Genomic DNA, 27423 nt, shown 5'->3' with positions numbered 1-27423 from the left:
TGAGGTCTGAAATCTACAGCTGATGATGGATGAACCTTGTAAAGTAAAGATGTTCAATTCAAATGGTACCAGAACATTTCTGAACCCCTAGGAGAGCAGCTGCCATCCCCAAAGACACTAGAGCGGTTTCCATGCTTTCCTTTTCCTTCTCAAAGTTCGTTTGTTGTGCATCAGACATTTGCCTATTTCAAACTTCCTGGTAGTCTGGTATTCCCATCTCAGGGTATGTCGACACAGCAGCGTTATTTCGGAATAACTGGCGTTATTTCAAAATGCACATCTACACAGCAAGCCATTATTTTGAAATAATGTCAAGATGGAGGACTTCTTACTCCAGCTCCTGTAACCCTCATTCCATGAGGAGTAAGGGAAGTTGAAGGGAGAGTGTTCTTCCTTCGACTTCCTGCTGTGTAGACAGTGCCAAAAGCTGAATTAAGCTATTTTGATTTCAGCTACGCAATTGACATTGCTGAAGTTGCATAGCTTAATTCAAATTTTGCCCTGCAGTGCAGTCTTGTCCTCAGTTACGCTCCAAAGGTCATAACACACCTGGAAACTGCAGGGTGATACTTTTTTTCAAACGTTTTGCCATTCATGTCAAATCGACACTGTACTTTCACCTTTTTTTTTAGTTACATTCCACATGGCCTGCCACAATATTAAAAGTATCAAGGATGGAGAGGATTTGTTTATACTGGTCCAAGCACACTCACGTGAAATTACACCAAGGTAAACTTAGGCTGACTATTTCATAAAAAATTCTAAATAAATCATGGTAGCTGAATCACAGTATCATATGGGAAAAGTGATGGGAAAGTTTGCCCAGCTAGCTTCTCAGTGTTAGAGATATGTACTGCTAGCCCTGTCTGCCACCTAACATTCCTCTGGTGGCAGTACATTTTGGCAGAGGGCTAGATGGAATGGGTCTTACTTGTCTGTCCCTATGATCTGGTACTTTGCTCTGTGCTTCAAATAGAATGCACAAACTGGATTTGGTCCAAACTTGTTCCCTTTCCAGGACTTGTCTTTTCTATTAATGAAGGTGACAAAACAAATATCAGCCAAAGTTTATTATGAGCTTGTGTTTTCTGAAGGATAGTAAAACAAAATAAGTAAGTGTGGATGGTTCTAATAAGAACTAACATCTGAGCTCGGCATTCCATTTAGGATCCTATACATTGCAATCATGTTACAAAGTGAAGTCAGAGTTTTCATTAGCTATTCATTGTCCAAGTAAAAAGTGTGTCCTATAGTCTTGTATAACATTTACTATTTTTTTCTTTGTTTTGGTTTCTTAAGCTTTTTGGAAGACTAGAACTGAATCCCTAGAGTTTGAATATTCTGTTAATATGCCGTAGTAGTGAAATACACATCTCATACCGAACATAGGAGAGATAAGGCTTCTATGCAAGTGACGAGGAGTCCTGTGGCACCTTATAGACTAACAGATTTATTGGAGCATAAGCTTTTGTGGGCAAAGACCCACTTCGTCAGATGCCTCTTCAGATGCATTTGATGAAGTAGGTCTTTGCCCACGAAAGCTTATGCTCCAATAAATCTGCTAGTCTATAAGGTGCCACAGGACTCCTTGTCGCTTTTGCAGATTGAGACTAACACGGCTATACCTGTGAAGGCTTCTATACAGGTATTTAAAATGATACGGCTATTTTAAAAATAAATAAAAGATTGTAAATTTAATCTAAGTGAAAATAAAGAGCTGGCAATGGACTGAGGAAAGGATAATGCTGGTGGGTATTGGTAAGATTTTTCCATACAATGCACCTTTCCCAACCTTTCAGTTTCAGTTCTCAGAATCTCCTAAATAGAAATAGATTTTGTGCCAAATTGTGTATTGGTTTTGTGATGGGGGGAATTGGGAACTCAGCTTATGGTATAAGCAGAGATCTGAATTTGGCTTTCTAGAGATGGAAGCCCAGTGACTTTACTCACCTGTGCCTCAGTTTCCCCATCTGTAAAGTAGGGACAATGATAATTCGCTCCTTTTGTAAAATGTGATGAGATCTACGGAAGAAAAGTTTTTCATGATTGATTTATTATTGTGTTCCTATTTTATGTTATTTATTAATTATTGCAGTGAGATCAACCTCTCATTGTGTCACCTAGCACCTCCCTAGAGAACTCTTAAAACATTCAGTGTGAACATTTAATATCAATACTGGCTACGATTAATTACTCCCCCAACTCCATCTAATCCTGAGTGAAGAGAGTAGAAATTACCCCTTTATAGGCAGCTGCTGCAGCACTGTTTCTGAGTGCCAATGGAAATTACATCTTTAAAGTACAATGAGATGGAAGCAAAGTTCAGCGTAAGCATTGCCTTATTTCCCATCAGCAACCTACAATGTTTAAATGAGTTAGGGTTATTTTTGAAGTGATGATTAGCCCCTGGTATTGAAAATGAACTGTGATGAGTTCAAGTTGACAACAGCAACAAGAAGACGCATAAAATGAGCAACGCTTATTCTGTAGAAAGCCACTGATTTCTGGTAATCACACATAACAAAGGCTTCTAGACATTGTTTTTGAGTAAGCTGGACCCACTGAGTAAATAATAATAATAATAGTAATAATAATGTTAATATTAAATAAAGCAATACATGTTCTTTTCTTGATTATATACCATCTGCAGTTCCCTCTTCATATGATCCATGGGTCCCAGCTCCCGCTAACAGCTATAGAGATAATTAATTCTTACATCGTGTTCACAAGGGTAAAAATCGGAGTCATTACAGGTTTTTTGAATGTCACTGCTTGAAAGCGGGAGGATATTCTCTCTTCACGTCAGAAAGGTTTTAAACCTAAATTTCAGTAGCTCAAGGATAAAACCACTGCAGGTGTTCACTTTAAAGGGGTGTTAATTGGGAAGAACATAATTAGGAAATACAGAGGGTGTATTTGGGACAGGACAGGTAATTTGAAATTCAGACAGGATGAATCCCACCTCTCTCTGAACTGTGGTCTTTTCAGCATCTTTGTCTAGATAGGCTTTAAGTGAGTGACAGAGATATTTTCTTTCATCTGTCACTTGCACTGACATTACCTCTTGTAATTTCCTCTGCCTGTTCACATGCTTGTTTTTTGGTGCACCAATTAATTTAAAAGTCTAGTACATCAAAAGACAATTTTATTGTTTAAAATAGAATAATTCATCTAAGGTGTCTCAGGCTGAGTTGCTTTCAATATTATTTACTGTAAGTTATTAATGGGTTCTGTGAAATGGAACAAAAATGTGGAGGATAACACTAATTACACACTGTACATCCCCCTTCCATATACATTTGGTTGTTGACTTGCCAAGAAAAGTAAAGCTCACACATCAGCTAATAAATTCATCTTTAGTCTTTAAAATGACACTGGACTCCTTGTTGTTTTTACACATCAGCTTGTTTCTGATTTGGCTATTACTACTGAATTAATAAAAAAATAGGTCCAAAAGTTGAATTAATTAAAAACAGTAGGGGAACGAATGAAAGTAACATTGCAAGTATCACTTTTGAATATTTGTCTTGGAGGATGTGTGCAGAGACAGCCCAAGCAACAGGCAGACTGGGCTATTACCTGAGGCGTGCCCCATTGAAGGGGGCACCACGTGGGGCTTCTGGACCGGGCGGGAGTGGGGCCGTGCATGTGCCAGGTGCCTGGGGGCGGTGCCATGCTCCCGGGGCCTGGGGCGCATGAATGGCTCGGACCTACCCTGGGTGTGTGAGATATATACTTTGCTTGCCCTGTGGATTGATGGGATTAAGAATGCAGGGCAGTGTACAGGATAACATTGGTTTCTTTATTCATACAAATACCTCACATAGATACACATAAAAAATAACAAATGGTCTGGTAGCACTTTATAGACTAACAAAACATGTAGATGGGATCATGAGCTTTTGTGGGCACAGCCCACTTTTTCCTCCTGAAGCTCCTATAGATGCACATGCAGGGCCAGCTCTAGGCACCAGCAAATTAGGCTGGTGCTTGGGGCAGCACTTTGCCAGGGGCAGCATTTCAGGTAAGCAGCTGGCGCCGCCCCGGCAATGCCAAGCCCTGCACCGCCGATATTAAAGGGCCTTGGCCTGGGAAATGCCATGGCTGTGCAACCAGCTGGCACCAATGCGCCCCAGAGCCTACTGGCCACCACGTCTCCTATCCTGCTTCTCCCCGGCAGCCGCTAAGCCGCGGCGCCGCCCACAGCAATGCCCAGCCCTGCCCCAATGATTTTAAAGGGCCGCGGGAGATGCTGCGGCTGCGCAGATAGGGTTACCAGGTAGACACCCCCCAAATTACCGGACACACTTGATCATGGGCGGGGGGAGGGACTGGCCGAGAGGAAGGGGGGCAGAAGGCGGGGCTGGCGGGGCAGGTGTCAGGGGCCACGGGGCTGGCCCCGAGGAAGGGGGGTTGGGAGGCAAAGCTGGGGGTGGAATCGGGAGCCGGGGGGGGCTGGACGGGAGGAAAGGGGGCCGGAGAAAGGGAGGGCAGGATGCAGAGCTGGCGGGGTGGAGGGTGCAGCCACTGGCTGCAGCCGGAGTCCAACAAGCTGCGGCCCCGGCAGGCACTCCCTCTAGTTGCTAATAGAAGCCGGGCAGGGGCGGGGTGTGTGGCTGGAGCCGCTCTCCCTGCCCGGCTTCTGCATGCAACCAGAGGCTCCCAGCTGGGAGGCGGGGCTGCGATTGGCACTGGGAGCCTCTGGTTGTCTGCGGGAGTCCCGGCCAATGTCCCCGCCCTGCCCCGCCCCACCTTTGCACATGACCACAGGGCTCCCAGCACCAATCGCTGCCCTGCCTCCCAGTCGCTCCCCGGCCAGGCTTCCGTCCAGCGCCCAGCCGGAAATTCAGAAAATACCGGACGTTTCACGTGTCTGGTATTTTCTGAATTTTTCTACCGGACAGAGAGTGCAAATACCTGACTGTCCGGTAGAAAACTGGATACCTGGCAACCCTATGTGCAGCCAGCACTGGCACCATGTGTGCCTGACCCCGGAGCCTGCTGGCCGGCCCTGTCTCCTGAGTCCTGCTCCTCCCCTGTGGCCGCTACCTCCTCCAAGAGCCTCTCCACTCCAAACGGAGGCTCTGCTCCACCAGACCCGCAGACTGGACCCAGCCATCAGCCACCCCTCTGCCTACATCATGTGGAAATCCCAAGTAGGATGCCCCCTTCCTGCCTAGGGTTGCCAGGTGTCCGGTATCTACCTGGACAGTCTGATATTTTCATCTCCTGTCCGGTAAAAAAAATTCAGAGAATACCGGACACCTGAGATGTCTGGTATTTTCTGATTTTTTTCCCTGTCCAGGAGGCGAAAATGCCGGATACCTAGCAACCCTACAAACACTCAGCGCCCGGCCTCCCTCCCAGCCCGAATCCCCCCCAACAACTTCGGTCTCTCCCTCCCCCCTTCTTTTCTCCTTCAACAGAATTTTTTCACGTTGTTGGGTTATTGGGTTTTTTTGTGAGGTAGGGGGGTGGCCAAAATTTTTTTTACTTGGGACAGCAAAAAACCTAGAGACATCCCTGTACACATGTCCATCTTGCTTTATTCTTGATTTCATATGATACCTCCCTCTTCCCTCTATTACACGCAACAATATTAACTTATTCCTTCTGGGTAACAAAAACAAAAGCAGATTGTCCTCTGACCAATAGTGTAGTCTACAATGGCATTGTTATGAAGCAATCTGGATTTTCAGTTTTATCAAGAATAAGGTAAGGGGTCTTCCATAATATGAGGGTTATCATAGTGCTGTTTGCTGTACTAAACTACCTTTGCACAGTGTACCTCTTTTTTTTAATGTACAGTAAAACCTGGCATGCTCGGGGGTTAGGGCATTCCAGTTACCTAAAAATTCCGGTTATCTGAGGGTCCCATCAACGTAGGAAAAACAAATGGACAATAACAGTAAAACTCAAGTTTATAATATTGGTAGTTTTGTAGTGAGGCAGTTGGTCTCACATTTCAATTTTGAGTTAAAGAGAACTAGTACTTCTTAAATAAAAAATTGTTAAGCCAATCATGTTAAACCAAGCCAGGCCTGTGCGCCTGAAGATGTGACAGTATTGTGGCTGGGGGCAATGCCAGTTAACAAAGTTTTCTGGTTAACAGAGTGCCAGATAATAAAGGTTTCACTGTATATGGATCCAACCAACCATAGGCAAAGAGACTTTAAAGGGGACCTCAAGAAAATCTCTGTAAGGTTTATCTTCAAGAGAGTTCTTCTGCCCAGTGACTCAGTAAAGGATGTGGTTTACTTCCTCTCAACCCTTGGAACAGGCTGTGGGCCCCACCCCCAAACCCTTTGCAGCTAAAGAAATCCACACAGAATGCTGAACAATCAGTGGGAGGTGCCTCCACACCAGTTTTGTGACTCCAGGATGCTTTCCTGACTACACTGGAGTCCCACTGATAGGTCAGGTAGTGGCTGCCCATAGATCTTCCTTAAGGAGGGCTGGCTCCCTCTTTTAGAGCGAAGGCCTCAGAAATGTAATCAAGACTTAGCCTGAGCTATTTGTAATGGGGAACATTAACATGTACCTGACTACTTACCACAAAACAGTCTTTTTGCATCCCACTTGTTGATTTCCATTGCATGCTCCGCATTCCTACTTCAGTTAGACATGAGCGAAAAGTTACCTCACAGACCCATTCCCATATTTTACAAATCTCACTTTCTTTAGAGCCTCATACACCGCTTTTGAAATGCCTTCAGAATCAGTAGTGAAGGGCAGCTTTTTGCAGGATTCATAAACAGTGTGACTGTTGAACTTAGTAACAGATTATAAAATGACAGATCTTTTGTGGTGGATTGGATCTGACTGTGGGAACGCCTCTTTGCAAGGGCACAAGGGGGCATGGGAATTGCATTGTTCTCCCTATGTCTTTGCATGCCCATGTAATGCTGGCCCTAATACACTTCATATTAAAATTCATACATCTTGGTGTTGCTTTGAATTAGTGCAGCAGCACTAGCCACCTGGCAGACATTTGGTATGTTTAAAAAAGGAATTGGATTACCCCAAACTGCAGGTAAAGCATTTCCATTCTCCTAGGCTCAAAATGAACAATTTTTCATGCAAACCAACATATGTATTATTACTTCTGTCACTTATGCTATATAGTCTACTCCTTGAATTGAGGAGCTATAAGTAATCTTAATGTTCAATAGGAATGAGCTCGCATGGTTTCAAAACCAGCTAAAGAACATGGGATGGATAATGTGGGTATATGTGGCTATCCTGACACTACAAGGGCAGTGATGTTTGAGAGACCAATGTCATATATTCTGATTATTTGAGAAGACAATTGTACAGGCTTTCCTCTGTGGAGACAAAAAAAAAAGTGGGGGCTGGGGGAACAGGAGGAGAAGAAGAAAAGCAGAAACAACCATTCCTATAAGCACACTGCACTGTGCTTTGATTTTTATTTTTTCCCCATTTGTAAGTATTGTCAGTATTCAAAACATCCATTTAAGATTGCTTTCTTTGGCAGAAAACAGCACTATCTCCTTTTGTGGTTTTGAATTATTATAATTCATTTAAAATAACATTTAAAAACCAGTTTATGTGCTGGGTTATGAAACTCGGTCAGGCTAGAAATTGGTGTAAGCTAGCAGAAGAATATTGCAAAAAGAAGCTTTCTGATTTTAATCAAATTAAATAAATGCTCTGTCCTAAAACAGATCTGAGATAAAATGAGTATGCTGAAAATGTATATGGATATATAATGTTATGTAGCAGTTAGCCAATGACATTCACACCAGAGTCCTCATTCTTCTTTAAAATAATGTTTAAAAATTAAATGTACTCAGTTTTATGAAATATCTTTTAGGTTGCCTACACCAGGCAAGAATTGTGATGGATTTAGCCTCCGTAGATGGAATGTTTAAATGTTTCTTTGAAACTGTTTTCATTATGGGAAAGATGTCTTAAGCCTTCTCTTGACTGGTAATTTCAGTATATGTTGTGCTGGTGAAAAACCATAGACTGGGGAATGATGTCCTTTATATTCGCACAGAACAACATGAGCAGCAGCTCTACAGGCTTTCTTGCCCTGAGCCAAAATCTGCCTTTGTATACACAAGAAGGGCAATAGGGCTATAGGGATGCAGGAGTGTGCTTGTGCTCCTATTGATGTCAATTACAAAACTCCCACTAATCTCCGTGGTGCAGGAACAGGCCTGAGCCAGAAGAATAATGTGATTTGGCCTACAGCCTTTCTAGTGAGTTTCTGTTCAGGAGAGAGCAGGGCCATGAGTGCTGTGGTCTGAACACCCATTCATTTTTTACCTTGCTGCTGAGAATGACAAGGTGCCAATTGGTGCCAACTGCAAGGTCAGTGATGCTAACCAATGGCAACAGCTCTACATATGGAAAGTGAATGTACTGTGCTCTTCCATTGTCACCAGGTCAGTTTCCATGCAAGCTGTTTCAATATTTAATTATATCTAATGCTGTAGATTGGTAAAATGCTGCTATATAACAAATGTCTTGAGACAGCACATCAATAATGAAATATTTTGAACTGATTTATCCTTTGAAAAACGTTGAGCCCATTGAAAGCTATAATATCTCTGCAGTGCAGCAGTGGAAGGAGGCAGGCCATCTTCAAAGTGTCGTTTTGTTTCATTTTTCCATGGGGGAAAAATATACCTGGCTTTCCTGCCAGGGGATTATTCTCCCATTCATTGTGGTTGGAGGTTTGCTATCCTCTCTATCCTTCAATCTTCGTAGGCCTTAGTTGTTCTCAGATTTTGTGCGGACTGATGGGGACCTCAGTTTCTCAGGTCAACTGACCAAAGGTCACAACCACTGCTGACCCAAAACTTCACAAGAGTCATTAAACTTGATTTTATGGAGTTCTCCTGCCACCACTGGTGGTTGCCTGAGTCCCAAAACTAGAAGTGAGACTAAGCAGCACTATGGGATGCAAGTGTATGTAAAATAAAAGCCTCCTGCCCATAAAATGTAGGGGCAATTGTTATTTCCGGGCACAAGCATGTTGTGGAAATGATCAAATTTTACAAAAACATTTAAAAATCACACACACAAGTCTTAATTGCAGAACTGTACAATTACAAGCAATTATAATTCATCTATAATTAATGTAGCAAAACGTTCTGCAGCTGTCATTATTTAGTTAGGATGAACTGTTCAATTAAACACATTTATTTTGAACACATTTCACTCATTGAGACCCTGTGCTCTTGCAGTTCAGTATAACTTCATGTTTCGCATATTGGCAGTCAGCCCGCTGTGCTTTGTGTTTTATATTTGCATGGCATGGTCATACTGTTCCTGACCTGTAGGACAGACGTGCTGATTCAGCACCATCTCAAAATACGTGCTTATGAGACTAAGAACTAGAGCTGGGCAGAAAATTTCCACTTACACATTTTTATTGGGATTTACCAGTTCATCAAAATGGAAATGGTTAGCAGAAGCCATTTGATTTTATGAGATTTCAGATGGACCACAGATAGATATTGCAACCTGCCTGTCAGCCGGCCCACCCACTCCTCCACAGTTTGCTTCATGGGTTGCTAGGGAATGTAGGTTTCCAGGTCTGGCTGCTCTGCAGCAGCCCCTCAATACAGATTTCACCTGAGCTAGACCCATTGGGGCTTCCAGATCCCCAGCTCCTAAGCAGCCCAAAATGCTAATTGCCTTGGAATCAGGGACTTCCAGGACTGTCCATTTCCAGGGCAGTGAACTCCCCATGGCTGGCAGATTCCAGGAGGAGCCAGTGACCTAGGTGACAAGGAACCATGAGAGCCCAAACTTCTTGGCTACCCAGGCTCATAGGTCTGCCCAGGCATGTCATTGGTCAAAATCTAGCACTACAATACTAACTTCATCTGCGATTATGGGCATCTACCCATTGCATCTTCAGAAGAGTGTAAGGCCTTAAGATCAAAAAGAAGAATCATAACAGTATCTGGTTAAAAAATATTGAGAAAGGCTTTCTCTTCTTTTTTGATGGGTCATTTCTGGTCCTAGCCACTGTGATATATGTCTGGTTATATTACTTTTGAGATATTGCAGCTTGCACTTCATAGAAGAAAAAGACTTTCTTGCCACTCTTGAAGGAGGTGGCAACCTTGTTCTGGGCAGGATAGAAAGGTACAAATGAATGGCAGCAATATCCAACACACTCCTCACTTCAGTTCTGTCAGTGATCTCTGGCATCCTAAATCACCTGGTATGGGGATATTTGAAAGATCAATTTCCTATCTGTGACTCATCAAGAAATTTACTTAGTAGGAACATTTCAGTTACCAAGATCTGCTATGAGTATCATGCTCAGAGAATCATTGTAACTTAAACTTGAAATTCACTGATTGTCCCAAAAGGCACCTGTTTATTTTTAAATAAACCAAAATAAATAATTATTTGTTTTCAATATAAATACCAGTTTGTTTTTCAATGCAAACCACAGAGCAAAAGACAAGTGAGACACTAAAGAGAAGATCAGAGCCATTCATTTTGTTAACTGGAGGCACATTTTCAAGCTTTTTATGTGAATCTTTGTGATTGCTTGTGAAATTCTGAGTATTTTTTCATAAGGATTTGACGTTTTAAAAGAAAAAATTGAATTGAAAATATAATAGCAAATGGATTTTTGATCAGCTTCTGATTTCTTACAAGTTTCTGTTGCTCTCACCTTATCATGCAGGTAATGTTTTAACCTTGACTGTCATGGTACAAAACTAGAGTCCAGGGGACAAAGAATAGTGCATTGGAACAACTTATGATATTCCATAAATGTATACCTAACATACCAAAAAAGAAAAAAAAATTATTTCAGACACAATTGATGGACTGATGCTAGAATGAAAAAAAATACAGAATGTACATTCATGACAATATAATTATTATTTTTTTAGTTCTGCATGTGTACTAGGGAAAGTAGAGATCTAAGAATCTCAAACTGGGCACTTCTCATAGAGGGCAATTTCACTTTAAAAGACAATGAGGAGTCCTATGGCATCTTAGAAATTAACATACGTATTAGGGCATAAGCTTTTGTTGACAAATCCCATTTCATCAGATGAGTTGGAGTGCAAATTACAGAGCTGGGGTGTATCTATAAGAACAACAAAAGCAGTTATTTGTTATGTGTGGGATGAATGATAGTGAAGCTAATTAAGTCCAGGTTAACTGTTCCTCGTTCACAACATTTGATGTGGAATTGTGAATATCAAGAGAGGGGAAATTGCGTTTGTACTGAGTTAACCAGTTGAAATCCTTATTCAGCCCTAAATTGATTGTATTGAATTTGCAAATTAACTCCAGTTCCAATCTCTCCCTTTATAACCTGTTTTTAAAACTCTTTTGTAGAAGGGTAGCTTATTTTAAATCCATTATTGAATGTCCAGGGAGGTTAAAGTGTTCACCCACAGGCTTATATGTGTTACCATTCCTGATTTCTGATTTGTGTCCATTCATCCTTTTGCAAAGAGACTGTCCGGCAGAGGGGCATTGCTGGTACAAATTTCTTTTGTTTTTCTTATACATACCACTGCGTCTGTAATTGTCACTCCAGTTCATCTGATGAAGTGAGTTTTACCCACACAAGATTATGTCCTAATAAATCTGTAAGACCTTCAGGTGCCAAAGGACTAATGTTTTTGCAGGTACGGATTAACACCGCTACTTCTTGGACACTTTAAAAAAAATACTGTACAAGAATAACTGTTGCATCATCTGAGGTATTTCTGTTTAGATTGGCTAGATGAGATCAGTTGTCGTGGGTGTGTCGTGACTGGTAGTAGATTCAAATGTCAGTGCAAACATTTCTGCTTATATTATTTATGACTTATTTTTTTATTTTTATCGTCTTACAAATAACAGGATTTTGCTCAAATTTTCAAAAAATTAAATATTAGTTTATTGGAAACCAGCTTGTGAAATGATCATGCCAAAATTAACAAAGTTGGAAAGTTAGGAGCATATGAAAAGGGATTAGAATGGAAACTATTTCACAACCTCAGTCCTAGTGGTTTTACTAGCACAGCAACTATAGTACATCTATGCATTTTATGTGCAATTGTAAATTAATCACGTCAACTAGAAATATCTTACATGCATTAAACTTTAAAAATGTGCTTTCAACTGTCATTTTGACATCTAGTTAGCATACAATAACTGCCTTTCAAAAGCTAAATTAAATGTTTGACACAGTATAAATGCTGTTATATTTCACTTTTTTTGCTCTTTTATTACAGTTCTTTGCTTTTTGTGATGTTGATAAGTGTGAAAGATGATAATTTAATTGGTAGATGTTGTTTAAAAAAATATTAACACATCAGATGTGGTTCTTTGGCACGAGAGGATTCGATTGTTCCTGAGATAAGCCCCTCTGGATTCTTATTCAAAAATCAGTAAAATACAACTTTGATCAGATTGATAATGAACTTGTTCAGTGGCTCTGAAAAGGTTTAAGAGAAGGAATGGCGTATCAGTCCAACCAATGGATCTGTTACACCTGTGAATATTTTCTTCTCCCCTTAACAAAACAGGTAGCAAAAAGCTTTTCTGTATTGTTTTCTTACACGTTTAGCAAACATTGTACATCTGGAATATCTAGGTACAGCACAGTTCAACCGTTTATAGAATCATAGAACACTAGAACTGGAAGGAACCTCAAGAGGTCATCGAGTCCAGTCCCCTGCCCTCATGGCAGGACCCAGTACCATCTAGACCAGTGGTCACATACCAGTAGATCAGCTGGAGCCAGCACCAAACCCTTGCCCAAGTCATGAACCCCCTCTGGCACTCAAAGCTGCTGTCCCAGCCCTGAGCTTCCTGGACCCAAACTCCCTTACACAACCTGTACCCTGAGCCCCCTCCTGCTCCTCAACTCTTTGCCCCAGGCTCAGCTCAGAGCCCCTATCACACTCCAAAGCCCTTAGCCCAAGACCAGAGCCTATGCCCCAAACCTCTGCTCCTGCCTGGTTAAAGAATGGAGGGAGAATGGGGAAGGGAGAGTGGACAGAGTGAACAGAGGCAAGGCGTCACAGAAGGGCCACGAAGGGGGCGGGGCAAAATATTTGGATTTGAGGTAGGTCGTGGATTGTACTTAAATTTAAAAAGTGATCTTGTGCTTGAAAAGGTTGGAGACCACTGATCTAGACCATCTCTAATAGATGTCTATCTAAACCTGCTCTTAAATATCTCCAGAGATGAAGATTCCACAGCCTCCCTAGCCAACCCATTCCAGGGTACATCTACACTACATGGCTCCGTTGACGGAGCCATGTAGATTAGTTTACTCGACAAAGGGAAATGAAGTGGCGATTTAAATAATCGCAGCTTCATTTAAATCAAAATGGTCATCGCGCTGGCGCAGCGCGGCAGTCTAGACGAAGAGTTCTGGGGTTGGCAGATCCCCGTCTAGACTGCCGCACTGTGCCAGCGCGATGACCATTTTGATTTAAATGAAGCTGCGATTATTTAAATCACAGCTTCATTTCCCTTTGTCGTCCTGCCTCATCTACATGGCTCTGTTGACGGAGCCATATAGTCTAGACACACCCCCAGTGTTTAACCATCCTGACAATTAGGACGTTTTCTCTAATGTCCAACCTAAACCTCCCTTGCAGTTTAGTCCCAATGCTTCTTGTCCTATCCTCAGAGGCTAAGAACAATTTTTCTCCCTCCTCTTTGTGATACCCTTTTAGATACCTGAAAACTGTTATTATGTCCCCTCTCAGTCTTCTCCTTTCCAAAATAAGAAAGCCCAATTCTTTCAGTCTTCCTTCACAGGTCATGTTCTCTAGACCTTTAATCATTCTTGTTACTCTTCTCTGGACATTCTCCAATTTCTCCACATCTTTCTTGAAATGTGGTGCCCAGAACTGGACAAAATACTCCAATTGAGGCCTAATCAGTGCAGAGTAGAGTGGAAGAATGACTTCTTGTGTCTTTCTTACAACACTCCAGTTAATGCATCCAAGAATCATGTTTGCTTTTTTTGCAACAGCATCACACTGTTGCCTCATATTTAGCTTGTGGTATACTATGACCCCTAGATCCCTTTCTGCTGTACTCCTTCCTAGACAGTCACTTCCCATTCTGTATGTGTGAGACTGAGTGTTCCTTCGTATGTGGAGTACTTTGCATTTGTCCTTATTAAACCTCATCCTATTGACATTTTATATATGACATTTTAATTTTCCTTTAGAAATAACTGATAGTACAGTTTTCTCAGGCATCTCAAAATATGTCTACACTGCAATTGGAAGCGTGATTGCAGTATACATTTGCATACCTGAACTAGCTTTCTGGTAGCTAACATGATTAAAACAGAATGGACATTGTAGTGCTAGTCCAGCACTCTGGCCCAGCAACATTAGTGGTCTGGCATGGTTAGGTAATGTCTGGAGGAGGTAGAGCCAGCCTCTCCACTGGGGCTTTCTAGGTGAGCAACATCTGTGTCCTGCTAAGAGACTTAATAAGAATCAAGGATTGGTAGCATAACTAGTGATAATTATGCTTTTATGGTGGATAGATTTGGATAAATAAACTTCTTTTTTATGAGATCATAAGTTTGTCTTAGAGTTTTGGCATGAGTTGCTTTAAGGTGCTCTGATTACTACCTCCACTACTCAAAGAGAAAGAGAAAGAGAGAGAGAGAGAGAGAGAGAGCGAGAGAGAGAGAGAGAGAGAGATACACAAAATCATGATACAAAATAAGTGCTGCCCATATAAAAGGGATTAAAAACTGCTTAACTGATTGATCATAAAAAGTAAATGGCGAATAGGCATCCAATTGGAGTGTTTTGAAGGGGGTTTCCTTTTTGTCCTAATATTAGTCAATATTTTTGACAATAACCTGGAAGAAAAGATAAAATCATAGCTGGTAATTTTTTTCAGATGATGCTAACATAAGTGCAGTGGTAAATAAACGGTGAGGATAGGTCAAGTATAGAGACTGACCTGCAACATATGGCAAGGTAGGCTCATTTGAAAAATGTGTACATAAATACAGCCATATCCAGAGTCATCTATCTTGAACCAAAGAATATAGGTCGCACATCGGATGGGAGAATATAGCCTGCAAAAGAGTGACTCTGGAAAGGAGTTGGGGGTCATGGTAGAACATGAGCTCCCCCCGGTGATGCTGTAACTAAAAGAGCAAAATGATATTTGGAGATATAAATTGGCATAGGGAGGGTGCCTTTTATTTGTATATGTTGCTAGAAGGCTTACCTGGCATTGCCCATGTACTCAAGGCTGGCTCGAGCCATTTCTGTGCCCCGGGCAGCGGGCACGCGACACATGCGCAGCTCTGCCCCTGGGGGCATTGCGCATGCACGGCCCTATCCCCCAGCACGCTGCGCACCTTACAGCTGCCATCAGGTGCCCCCCCATTGGTTGGCGCCTCGGGCAGCTGCCTGGCAAGCTCCCCCTTACTCCGGCCCTGCATGTACGGCCCAGGGGAGGGGAGGGCCGCACAGGGCTCTCTTTCCATTGCTGAAGAGGGGGGTGATGGGCAGGGCGGAGAAGTGGTCCTGGCTCATGTCTAGGAGGAGCGGCTCAAGGTCAGGGAGGGCTGCACAGCCCCCTTGTCAATGCTCTCCACGGCTGTACTGGGCAGCCCGGTGGTAATGGGGGGGTGGTACCGGCTGTGGCTGCTATGGTGGGGTCTGGGACTATGCTGCCCATCCCAGGCAATGCTCTGGGGGGAGGGCATGGCAGTGGGGCTGGCAGGGTTTCCTCCTCCCCCTAGTCCAGTGCTGGGGCCAAGGGTCAAAGGATAGGGGACTGAGGCCAGTGGCAGGCAAGATGGTGATCCCCATCCCCAGCTGGCCACTCCCTTGTTGGTGTGGCTACCCCAGTGGTCTGTCTCAGGTATAGCTGTACCCTGGGCTTGCTGCCCCCAGTGGTGACTGTGAGTATTGTGTCCCTCCGTGCAGCCCCCTCCCTTTCCATGTTATAGAAGACAATTGAATTCAGGCACATCCAATTTTCCTGACACAACCAAACCCAGACCTTGCTGTAAGTTAGGAGAAGAGGAAGCGGTGTACCACCTTCGGTGGTCCTAGCTCTTACTATTTAAGAGGAGAACAAATGGACTTGTCATGGCTGAATTTCTATGTCCAGTTCTGGTGTGTTCAAGAAGGATGTGTGTTACAAGAATTATTGAAAGCCTGGGAAACATGCCTTTAAGCCACCCAAACACTTGGGCCGTGTCCAGACTCAGGGTTTTTTTCGGGAAAAGTAGCCTTTTCCCGAAAAAACTTCCCCTGCGTCCAGACTCAAGCCGCGTTCTTTTGAAATTATTTCGAAAGAACGCGGCTTTTCTTTCGATGGCGGTAAACCTCGTTTCACGAGGAAGAACGCCTTCTTTCAAAAGTTCCTCTTTCGAAAGAAGGCGTTCTTCAATGTAAAGAGGCCGTCTTCGAAAGAGAGCATCCAGACTCGCTGGGTGCTCTCTTTCGAAAAAGCGGATTTCTCTTTCGAAAGATCCGCCTGCAGTCTAGACGCGATCTTTTGAAAGAGGCTCTTTCGAAAGAAGCCTGCAGTCTAGACATAGCCTTGATGTGCAACAAGCTGTGGTGTATATTTGCATCTTTGCAGTGATCTGTGTGCTAACTGTCCATGTGGACCCTGCTCTTGTGCGCTGAGTTTCCTAGTTCAAATTTCAGGGTTTTTTAAATTAATTGTTTATGACTAATACACATGCTTTGTTCTTCATTTAATAAATCCACCTTTCAAATGAGGAGACTGGCACCTATGAAAAGAGTGTAACTTAAATATAATTAATTATAAATCATAAAAGGTTAGTGTGATGTATTTAAACTGACATTGTAACCATAGATATCTTAGAGCTATTGGTCTGAACTGCATGTGTATATGAATTATGGGAAGTAGGAGGTGCATACAATGGTGGAAACTGAATGTATTGAAACTACAGCAGCCTAGACTATGAAAGATAGACAATAGAGAAGTAATATTGGCTTTCCTTTACTGAGTCCAACAGCAATGATCATTTTTCTGTATCTGAGGTTGGATGCTTTTGACCTGTAAGCATTCTGCTGTTTGTTTTTATGCAATTCATAGAGTATCATATACTGATAACATCTGAAAACAAAATTAGGTGCTATGTCTCTGTGTCAAAAGCATGTGGAATAAAAGATTATACTTAAGTACTCTGTTGTGTAAATATAGGAAAAAACTGAGTTAGAAATTATGAACTGATTGGGGAACTTTTTCGAGCGGTGTCTAGAAAAGCCATTGGTGTTGACTGAAGATGATTACATAGTCAGGATATTTATGGTATATATTTCACACTTCTCTGACCTATGGAATACATGAGGAAATGAGAAAGTGCAGTGATGGTAAAATAATAGGCTTTAGCATTTAAAATGAAAAAGAAGAAATAAAAGATGTTGATTCATTTGTCAACTGAGCTCTGAACACTGGAAGAAAAGTTGGAAATAACATTTTGTTCTGTTTTCTTGGTATCTTTGAGTATCTATTTGAAAGAATACCGGCTTTAATCATAATTTCAACTAAGGAACATAATTAATCCAACATAAACTAAAATAATAATTGTAAAGTTATTTTTTCACAATCTTATTTTAAACTGATATTAATTTGTTTCAGTGAATGAAGATAATAAGGTTAATAGTTTAGTGTTACTTAGTTGGTATTGCTTGTTTTTTCTATTATCTTTTTTCAGTTTTTGATTATAAATTAACAACCCCCCAGTGTATAATTCCAAGAATCAGTCTTCCAACGTATCTAAAGCTATTTACTTAGACTCATCTTTATTAGTCCCACTGCCACTGTCTAATTATTGTAGTGAAACAATGAACTCAGTGTAGTTTGAGGCTTTGATCAGTCTTCACAGAGATTGGAATAATGAGGATAAAAGTTTTGTTTTGTTTGTTTTTGGTTTTTGGTTTGATTCCTTTTTGTAATTCAGTTTGATCCCTCAAGAGACAGGCAGCGTTACAAAAATGCAGCTTTTTCTTACTTGCCAGATGACACCTCTGACAAAAATTCTGATTGTGCTTATGGCATTTCTGGAAGTAAAATGCATTCTCTTTTAATTTCACTAAAGAACATATTTAATAGCACTAAATATGTCAAAGAAATGAATTCAAACTAAAAAATATTACACAGCTTTCTTTATAATGAATAGGAGCTGAAAGGAAAGTTATGGTTTGTAGCACAAGTTCTTTAAGGTTCTAATCCTATATTAATATTCTGTAAAGCCAATAAAATACAAGATTTTTTCTTCCCTTTCTTTCTTTTTTTAAACGTGGTAACTTGTAATCAAATAAATAAAACAGGCCATAATCCTTGTTATTTTGTTACTATCTATATTCGCTCCCTTTGGAGATAAATGGAAAAAAACAGCTGGAGTCTGAGGATATTTTGTAATCTTATAAATTGAAATTGAAATGCCTCAAGGAGGAAATTTCCAAAATAAATGTGACAGAAGATAAGTCCCTGCTTTTGGCAAAATTTTATTAGTATGACTTGTTCCAGATTGTTGTTGTGGTTTCTGCATGAATTAGGAAAATGGCAGCACTGTTATTTGGGAAAAAATAGTAGATTTCTTCCCTCATGTTGATAAATTGCTATGGAGGTAACTGCTTTGTTATCAGATTGTATTATCAAATGTGTCATACTTTGCAGAGACGTTTTCAAGTTAATGATTATGAGCCAGATCCATACCTGGTGTAAATTGGGGTAACTCCATTGACTACAGTGTTGCTATAGTGATTTAGACCACCTAAGCATCTGGCCCTGTATACTTTTAAGGCAGATGTTTTTGTCTATTACTAATAAAACCTTAATTTATGTTAATTGAAATAATATTTAAAAACTAATCTACTTCTCCAAATTTGTTTATTTGTTCATAGAATCCAATGCTGGAAGGAAATTTTATCATGATTTAGTCTGTCCCCCGGTATAACACAGGACATAGAACAGCAATGGGCAACCAAGAGCAGTACTTCATCTCAGTGCGCTGCAGCAGCCCACAGCCCTTTGGAACTCCACCTGTGGCCTGCAGACCCCCAGTCTGTTCCCCTCCTCCCCGCACCTCTCATGCACTGAGGCACCAGAGCCCCACACTTTCTATTCTTTCCCCTTCCCTCCCAGCACTTTTTCAGCACCACACATCCACTGATTTGTACTCCACCCCTGCTCCTTCCCCTTCCCTTCCAAAGCTGGAATGCCACGAATCAGCTGTTAATGGGTATTGCAACTCTGGGAGGGAGGAAGAGGAACACGGACAGAGTACAAATCAGGCAATTTGAACAAGTGGGAAGTGTGGGTCTGCAGCGTGGGAGCGGGACATGTGGGAGGGTGGCAGGCAGGTGGTCCGCAGACTGCTGGTTGCCCACCACTGGCATATAACTTCCCTAAAATATATTCTTATATAAGATCTCTTGAAAAAAAAACCTCCAATCTTGATTTTACAATATTAGTGATAGAGGGTCCACTTAGAAAATTGTTCCAATGGATAATTACTCTCACTGTTAAAAAATTACTCATTTCTACTCTGAAGTTGACTAGCTTTAACCTCCAGCCACTGGATTGTGTTATTACCATTCTCTGCTAAACGGAAGAGCCCATTGTTAAATATTTGTTTCCTGTGTAGATACCTGTAAACTGTAAACAGTTCACCTCTTATTACTCTTCTCTTTGCTAAACTAAACAGATTGAGTTCTTTGAGTATATCACTCTAAGGCAGGGGTGGGAAAGCTAAGGCCTGGGGGCCAAATGCGGCCCCTGGATTTCCTGGATCTGGCCCAGAGTTCAGTGCCTCCCCCAGGATTGGAGAGTATAGACTGGAACTCCAGGTCTCCCACACCCCACCTCCCTGCAGCTCCTGGCCCCCGCCAGATTTTTCTTTGAGTCAGTGGCCCCTGACCCATAAAAGATTCCCCACCCCAGCTCTAAGGAATGTTTTTCCACCTTTAATAATTCTCACGACTCTTCTCTGAAACCTCTTCAATTTCTCTTGAACTGTGGACATCAGGACTGGCAACAGTTTTCCAGCAGCAGTTGCACCAGTGCCAAATATTGATTTAAAATAATGTGTCTACTTCTATTTGAGATTCCCCTGTATATGCATCCCAGGACTGCATTAGCACTTTTGGTAACAGCATCTGAGGCTATGTCTAGACTGCAGGCTTCTTTCAGAAGAAGCTTTTCCGGAAGAGATCTTCCAGAAAAACTTCTTCTGAAAGAAAGCGTCAACTCAGCAAAAGCGCATCAAAAAAGCAATCTGCGTTTTCAAAAGATAGCGTCCACACTGAACGGATGCTATCTCGCATTTAAGCTGTGATTAATATGGACAGAGTGGCCACCAGAGCACTTCTGCTTTTTCCTCTTTCCTCTTCTTTCAAAAGAACTCCCTCTTCCCTGGCCACAAATGCCTTTTTCCAAAAGAACACTTTCAGAAAAGACTTCTTCCTCATAGAAAGAGCTTTACCAATGTCAGAAAAACCCATCTGTTCTTTTGATTTTTTTTTTCAAACGAATGCAATTGCAGTGTGGACGTAACTGGATTTTTTGGGGGGAAAAAGGCTGTTTTTCTGAAAAAACTCTGAACAAAGATTCGGAATGGGGAAGGTAATCAGCTGAACATGCACTCCCAGCATATATCTAAATCGCAATGTCTCTGCTTCCCAATGGAGAGTCCTCCCATCCTGTAAGTATGTATGACCAACTCATTTTGTTCCTAGATGTGCATACTTACATATCTCCACACAATCTACCAATTGATTCAGAGTGCTACCTCTTTATTATTTACCACTCCTACATTTATTGTGCATCTGCAAACTTAATCAGTAATGATTTTGCTTTCTTTGAAGTCCTTGATAAGCAGTGTAGCATTTCATGACCCTACTGGAAATTCAACCAGTTGATGATGAATCCCCATTTGTAATTTTTAATCATTTAATGTGTGCCCCCTTAATTTTATATCATTCTAGTATTTTAAACAAAATATCATACGGTAAAAAGTCAAACACCTTATAGAAGTCTAAGTATGTCAACTTCTTTCAGATTTTAATGCACTAATACAGTGTTATTGAGCTGCAAATGTTAATTAGGGTGACCAGATTTCCCTGTGCTGAATATGGGATCTCAGGTAAAATTATTCATATTCAAGCCAGTTCAATGGCAATCGGTCTTACAATCATAGGGTATTCTACACTAGCCCCCTACTTCGAAGTAGGGAGGCAAATGAAGCATGCTGAAGTTGCAAATCGAGTCCAGGATTTAAATATCCCACACTTGATTTGCATGTTCCCGGCCAGTCACCATTTTAGAAATTCACTAGCCCGGAGTAACTGCTCACGTCTACACATGGCAGTGAAACGGGAGTCCGATTTAAAGCCCTAACTCGAATTAGCTGGTATTCCTCCTGCAATAACACTAAAGAGAAATAGACATTTGTTTTGAAAACTTGACATTACATTTTTTTAAATGTGTCAGCTTTTTGTTTGGATTCAGGCCTTGTAAAAATCTAATTTTGAAAAACCTGAATTTGGAATAACAGAGTTTGAAGACTGCACTATAGTAACTGTAGCTGGAAGGCAGACAAAGTCATTCCTCTGTAGATTAGTACCTTGTATGACAGTGTCCAACAGCACATTTCAAAGGAGGAGTAACACTCTCTGAATATACCTATCTGTACAATAATATTCCTAGAGGTAGTTTCTTTTGGTTTTGCACCTGGTGAAAAGTTTATGCACTGGAATATGATGTCTCATAGCCTTTATAATATATCTTAATTAGTGTTACTATTCTTTTTCTTAGTAATATCCTTTAAAGGCCTTATTTTTACATATTTACACATGCAATTGAATGTCTAATTGTTCTTTGCAGTTACTATCACTTTATAAATGGAAATTACATGCATAATTGTGCACACATTTTGGCTTATTACAGGATGTAAGGCAGTTAGATTTTTTTTCTGAAAACTTACAGTTGTTCCTATTATTCAGCTTCACCAATTGTAGCAATGGTGAGAAGTAGCATAGATTGGATTTCAAGAAGCCATGAATATTTTAAACACTCTGTCATGTGGGCCAGTAGACATGAGTCATCTCTGTGGAACCATCTTCTTGGGGAAGGCACTGTGTAGGTCTTTGTGGGTTTGTGTTGGAAAGAGTAAGGTTGGGAAGCAGGAGTGGATTAGCTTCTGGGGGCTATGAGATTTTGTTGGGTCCCCTAGGGTCTGACACAGGGCCAAAATGAGGGATTCAGTGTGCAGGATGAGGCTGTGGGTTGAGGCAGGAGGGTGGGTGCAAGATGGGGTGAGGACTCCGACTGGGGGTGTGGGCCGTGGGGTGGAAGGGAGGATGAAGTGTTTAGGGTTCAGGACAATGCTCCAGGCTACTGCCAAGGGGGTTGGAGTGGAGGAATGGGCTCAGGAGGTTGAGGTGGGGTTGTGGGTCTGGACAGGAGTAAAGTGCAAAAGGAAAGTCAGGGTTGGTATGTGGGGTCTAGGAAATGAGGAGTAACGGTAGTTCGAACTAGGAAGCCTAGTTCGAACTACCTAGTTCGTGCCCCGTGTAGCCGCGCTGCACGGGGTTCGAACCAGCGGGGTTTTAAAAATGGCGGCTCCCCGCTTATGCAAATGAAGCCCGGGAAATTCAAATCCCGGGCTTCATTTGCAAGTGCGGTATGCCTACATTACCCCACTAGTTCGAACTAGCAGGGTAGTGTAGACATACCCTTAGGGACTTAGGCTGCAGGAGGAGACTTAGGGCTGAGGCGAGGTATGGGGCTACCTGGCTCTTACTTGACACAGATCCTGTTGGTGAGAGGAATCAGGTTGCTCCTTGCAGCCTGATCTGCCCTGCACTCATCTGGGCAGAGGTAAGCCTGTCTTGTCTCCACTGCTCCACCACTGGTGTGGCTGTCTGGCCACTCCCAGAGTGGAACTTGATCCCATAACCCTGTGCTCCCCAAGTGAATGGGTGGTCCCCTAAGAGCACCACCCTCCACAAATCCCATTGGTCATGATTCCTGGCCAATAGGAGCTCTACGGTGGAGCCTCCAGGCAAGGGCATTAGGAGACAGAACTTTCTGGTGCTTGTGATGATGCGGCTCTAGCTGCGGGGAGGGGAGAAACAGCTGTGCTCTGAGCCACTTCCTCCCGCACTGCCGGAAACATAGCCCTTAAAATGGCCCTTATGGGCAAGAGTATTGTGTTTGGAGGCAAGAATGCACTTTGTTCTTCATCCATTCATACAAAACATTCTGCAGTGTCTCCTTTTAGGCTATTTTGGAGACAGCTACAGCCAGGTTGAGTCCCAGAAAGCTTTTGGAAGGATGCACTGAGTACAAAACCAATACAAACACAGAGAGTATCTGTATCGATACGTTTGGCCTTTTGTGGATCTCAGTAATCTGTGAAATTTAAGACTGGGCCCTGAGGTCTCTTCTACTGGGGCAAGATTCCACTGTCTCTAGTGCAAGACCCGTGGAATAAGATCCTCATGATTTCTTTTTTTCTGTAAGGTTAATGGCCCAAAGCATACTTATTATGCTTCTTTTTTGGGGGGGGGGGGAAGGAATTTGAACATTGTTGAACAAACATAATGCTTTGGGAATAAAAGTGATGTAACAAGCACAAATTTGCTAAGAACATTCCACTTTTTATGATCTTTGTTTCAGCATGGTTCATTACATTCCACATGCAAGGTTATAACTGGTTTATTAAAATGCAGGTGTTAACATCCATTGTGTGGTACAGCACTGCATGTCATAAGAAAAGTGATGTAGGAGTTATTCATAATGTCTTTGTAGCTTTAAAATGTAAGGATTTTTAGATTTCACAGTGGTATGCTCAGGGGTAGAGGCACGTAAAGGAGACGGGGAAAGAGCAGGAAAAAGGTGGAAGAAGAGTCTAGGGTTAGATGGTAAGAAGAGTGGGGAGAAATGTAAAGATAATCATGCTAAATGCAAGTCCAATTAACATCAGTTTGAGATGGACAGTCCTGTTGAGGAGATAAGGAATAATGGACACCATTACACCGCAAACCATATATGATGCTTTATCTCTCAGGGCAGATACATTAATTTTATCCATGGACAGAAGTCTCATTCCACAAAGCAGAATAATTTTGCTCTTGCAGATTAGATTTTCCTTTCTTGGCTGATGATGTCTCCACTCTAGACCTGAGGCGATGTTACTCTAGTTTTCTTCATGCTGATTTTGTCACAGCCTTACTATCAATGTTAGCTGGAGGACATAAGTGCTTCTGTTGGCCTTCTGTTCTGATGTTGTAACAACCATACTGTGATGTCTTTGTGGTCCAGAACATTCTGTGTGATATTCTCGGCATATTCAGTGGCTGACATTAAAAGTTAACATATATCAAGAGTTACCATCGAAAACTGCAATGCAGGAAATATTTAAGAGCAGGTTAGGTAGACATCTATCAGGGATGATCCTGCCATGAGGATAGGGATCTGAACTTGATGACCTCTCAAGGTCCCTTCCAGATATAGTGTTATTTGATTTTACGGTTCTGTGAAACACCTGAGATTACTATATATTTTTCAGATGATTTACTTTATGCCAGTGTAAATACTGACAAAAGGAATTCTGGGAAACACAAGTAGGTTTTAAATGAGGATAAAATGTCTGCATTTTCTACCAACATAAAATGTCTTATTTTCTGTCTACAACACAAAGATTCGGTACATCTGATCTTTTATTTGAACTGCATCTCTTTGAAATCTAAAGCAGACAATTACATTCTGGCCCACATTATTAGAAAACAGGCCTGGGAAGGAGAAATCACATGAAGTAAAGTATAGGGTCATTGATCCATGTTACTGCTATCCCTTCCAGCCTCCCCATCTCCTCAAGATGAAGGATAGTGAACTTGTGAAACAGACATTGGTGCCATGGCCAAGACTGACAGGAATATACAGAGGAGGCCTGTGGATTTTATGTATACTTGGAGTTCCCCTGGGACTCAGTTCTAGCAAAAATAACAGTTTGGTTTGCAGTGGTGGAGTGCTGCCACTGTTTGGTTTCACCGCAACCATCGACCCCCCCCCCCCCCATACCTGGTTAGGTAAGGTGAATAGGGGAGACGACTCTGGTGACCCCTGCAACTTCGGGGGCCTGGTGCTTTGACATCATGCTGTTAGATGGGATGCAGACAGCTGTTGTCTGCTTGAGCAGGCAGAGGAAGACAGTGAGCAAAAGGCAGCATGGGTTGTCTGGTCCAACCTTCCCACCCAGTAGCTCATAACATTTGGCATAGCTTGGAGGGAGGAGTTTGGCAGGCCCAGGTCAGGGATGTCTGGCGGTTGCATGGACAACTGGGCTCTCCTGTGGCACCTGCCAGGCCTGGGGCAGTGCTGGCAAGAGGGTGCTGCACACACATCTCCCCTGCCCCGTGTACTTACCCCATCCCTGCCATTAGTAGAAAACAGATGCTGGGGAGTGTGGGGGTCTTAGCCCAGGCTGGGCAGGAGAAAGCATCAACACCCAGCAGAGGGCACCCCCAACCACAGTGGGTGCACTTTGCTGCAGGTCAACCTCCTTGTCCCCAGATCCTGCAGAGCAGCTGGAGCCCCAGTGCCCCACCAGTATAACCATAGCCCCATCCCCTCCCCCAGTACCTAAGGGGAGTCCATGGGGGGCCCACACATGCTCTTTTGTCAGCCCTGCTCATACGTCTTTGGAGTGTGTCAAAGCCAAAGTAGGAGAACTGCTTCTATACTAACTATTACAACAGAGTAGAAATAACTGATGATGCTAGTTACATCATAGATGATGTTGTTCAGGCAGGCTCCTTAGGTGCTCTAGAAAATTTTATCCTCTCACATCAGACTTTTGGTGCACCCAATTCTTCGCTTCAAACTGGTCACCTTGCTGTGACTGTTTTGCTTCTCCTCCCAAATTTCAACCTTAGTATGAAGATAAATGGCCAGATTTTTAATAGGTCTGAAGTGGGATTTTCAAAAGATGTGGGTAGGATTAGGTGCCTAGATGTTTACTGAGAATTTTATTAGGCATCTAAATCCCTTTTAAAAATTGGCCCCACAGCTCTTTGCATTGTGCATGGAATCAAAACAAAAGTGTAGGGCCCTACAGTTTGTGGAGGGGAAGGGCTGGGGACTACTTTTAGTTCATTTGTTTAGATACAGTTTTTTAAAGGACTTTTTTTTATTGTAAGATTTACTGATGATATGTTATTACTGTGGTTCTGAAAGAACCAAGCACATCAGTTAGAAATGTTTCACATTCTCTGGCCTTAAAGTAGAGGAGCAGCTTATAATGAAAAGAATATATCTTGAAAAATGGAGAAATAAGAAGAGAAATAAATTCAGCCTCAAATGGTGATTGAAATCTCCAAGTCAATTTACAGAAGGCTTCAAAGGCCTGCGAAGGTTGACAGAATCTCTTTAGCATGAGGCCACTTTCATTTTTGCATCAAGGTTTACAGTTTTAAAAAACAGGAAAAGCTCTGCTGTCAGGCGAAACAAGTTTGAAAGCAGAGCTGCATGTTCATGAAAGCCTGAAATTGTGCACAACTGTAGATAATGTTAATGTGTCCTCGCCAGATAGCTGAAATAATACATTTCCTATATTGGATGCATTAAGCAATTACTCCGTTTGTAGTTGAAACCATATAATTTTCTTTCTTTCCTTGCAGTCGCAACGCCGTGTCACGTTTCACCTACCAGACGGTTCCCAGGAAAGCTGCAGTGACAGTGGGCTTGGAGACCATGAACCCAGCAGCAGTGCTAGCACATCGCATCCGCTGCCCCTTGGTTTCCCCCAGGAGGAGTATTATGAACAGGCTTCCCCCAACAGTCGGACAGAAGGAGATGGCAATTCAGACCCAGAGTCCAGTAAGTGATGTTCTTTAGGCATATTTGTCCATAAATCTTAATAAGATACAAGTGGGCTAATTTTAAAGCCACTGATTCAAGTTTAATACTAAATTAGGGTGGGAAAATACTGTTGTGCTTGCTCACTGTTATATTTTAAAGACAAGGATAACAAAGATCAAAGCAAATATTTGTGACCCTTTTGTGTTGAAATGTTCTATGGCTTTTGTAGCTGGTTTGCATCATTGTTAGTTTGCAATGGATGTGGCAGGCTATACTGCAGTGGCACTTTCTGGTTGGCTGTTGCTGCTGCTGCCTTTTGTAGCCACACCGATGCTCCTTGAGAACTGTCCTGCTTTTCACTTTCCCCCCTTCCATACTTTTCCCAGCTTTGCATTCTTTAATAGCAGCAGAGCCCTCTGGGGCAGCATCACTGACATTCTTCAGAAATTAAAGGTCCTTGGTTTAGTGCCTGTGAGAGCAACTGTGGTATGTGGTAATCAACCAGAATGGCATTCTTGTTGTCTCATATTGCTTAATTCTACAAGTGGCACTGGATGACATCGGGAAGTAGGTAGGCAA

General features: G+C 42.2%; 1 protein-coding gene across 9 annotated transcripts in view; it reads left to right on the top strand.

The window, feature by feature from the left end:
* The window catches only part of PCDH11X (protocadherin 11 X-linked), a 1146051-nt gene that overhangs the window by 801364 nt on the left and 317264 nt on the right, over nt 1-27423 (top strand). For all 9 annotated transcript variants that reach the window (XR_012906840.1, XM_075940730.1, XM_075940729.1 and 6 more), the window contains one exon: nt 26664-26862. Coding sequence is in view for 8 of the 9 variants with exons in the window: in XM_075940730.1 (XP_075796845.1) it covers nt 26664-26862 (199 nt within the window). In the remaining variant the exon portion in view is untranslated. The remainder of the gene's footprint in view (nt 1-26663; nt 26863-27423) is intronic.

This window comes from Pelodiscus sinensis, chromosome 13 (genome assembly GCF_049634645.1).
Source record: "Pelodiscus sinensis isolate JC-2024 chromosome 13, ASM4963464v1, whole genome shotgun sequence".
NCBI classification, from domain to species: Eukaryota; Metazoa; Chordata; order Testudines; family Trionychidae; genus Pelodiscus; species Pelodiscus sinensis.
This window is presented reverse-complemented; position numbering and strand designations above follow the sequence as displayed.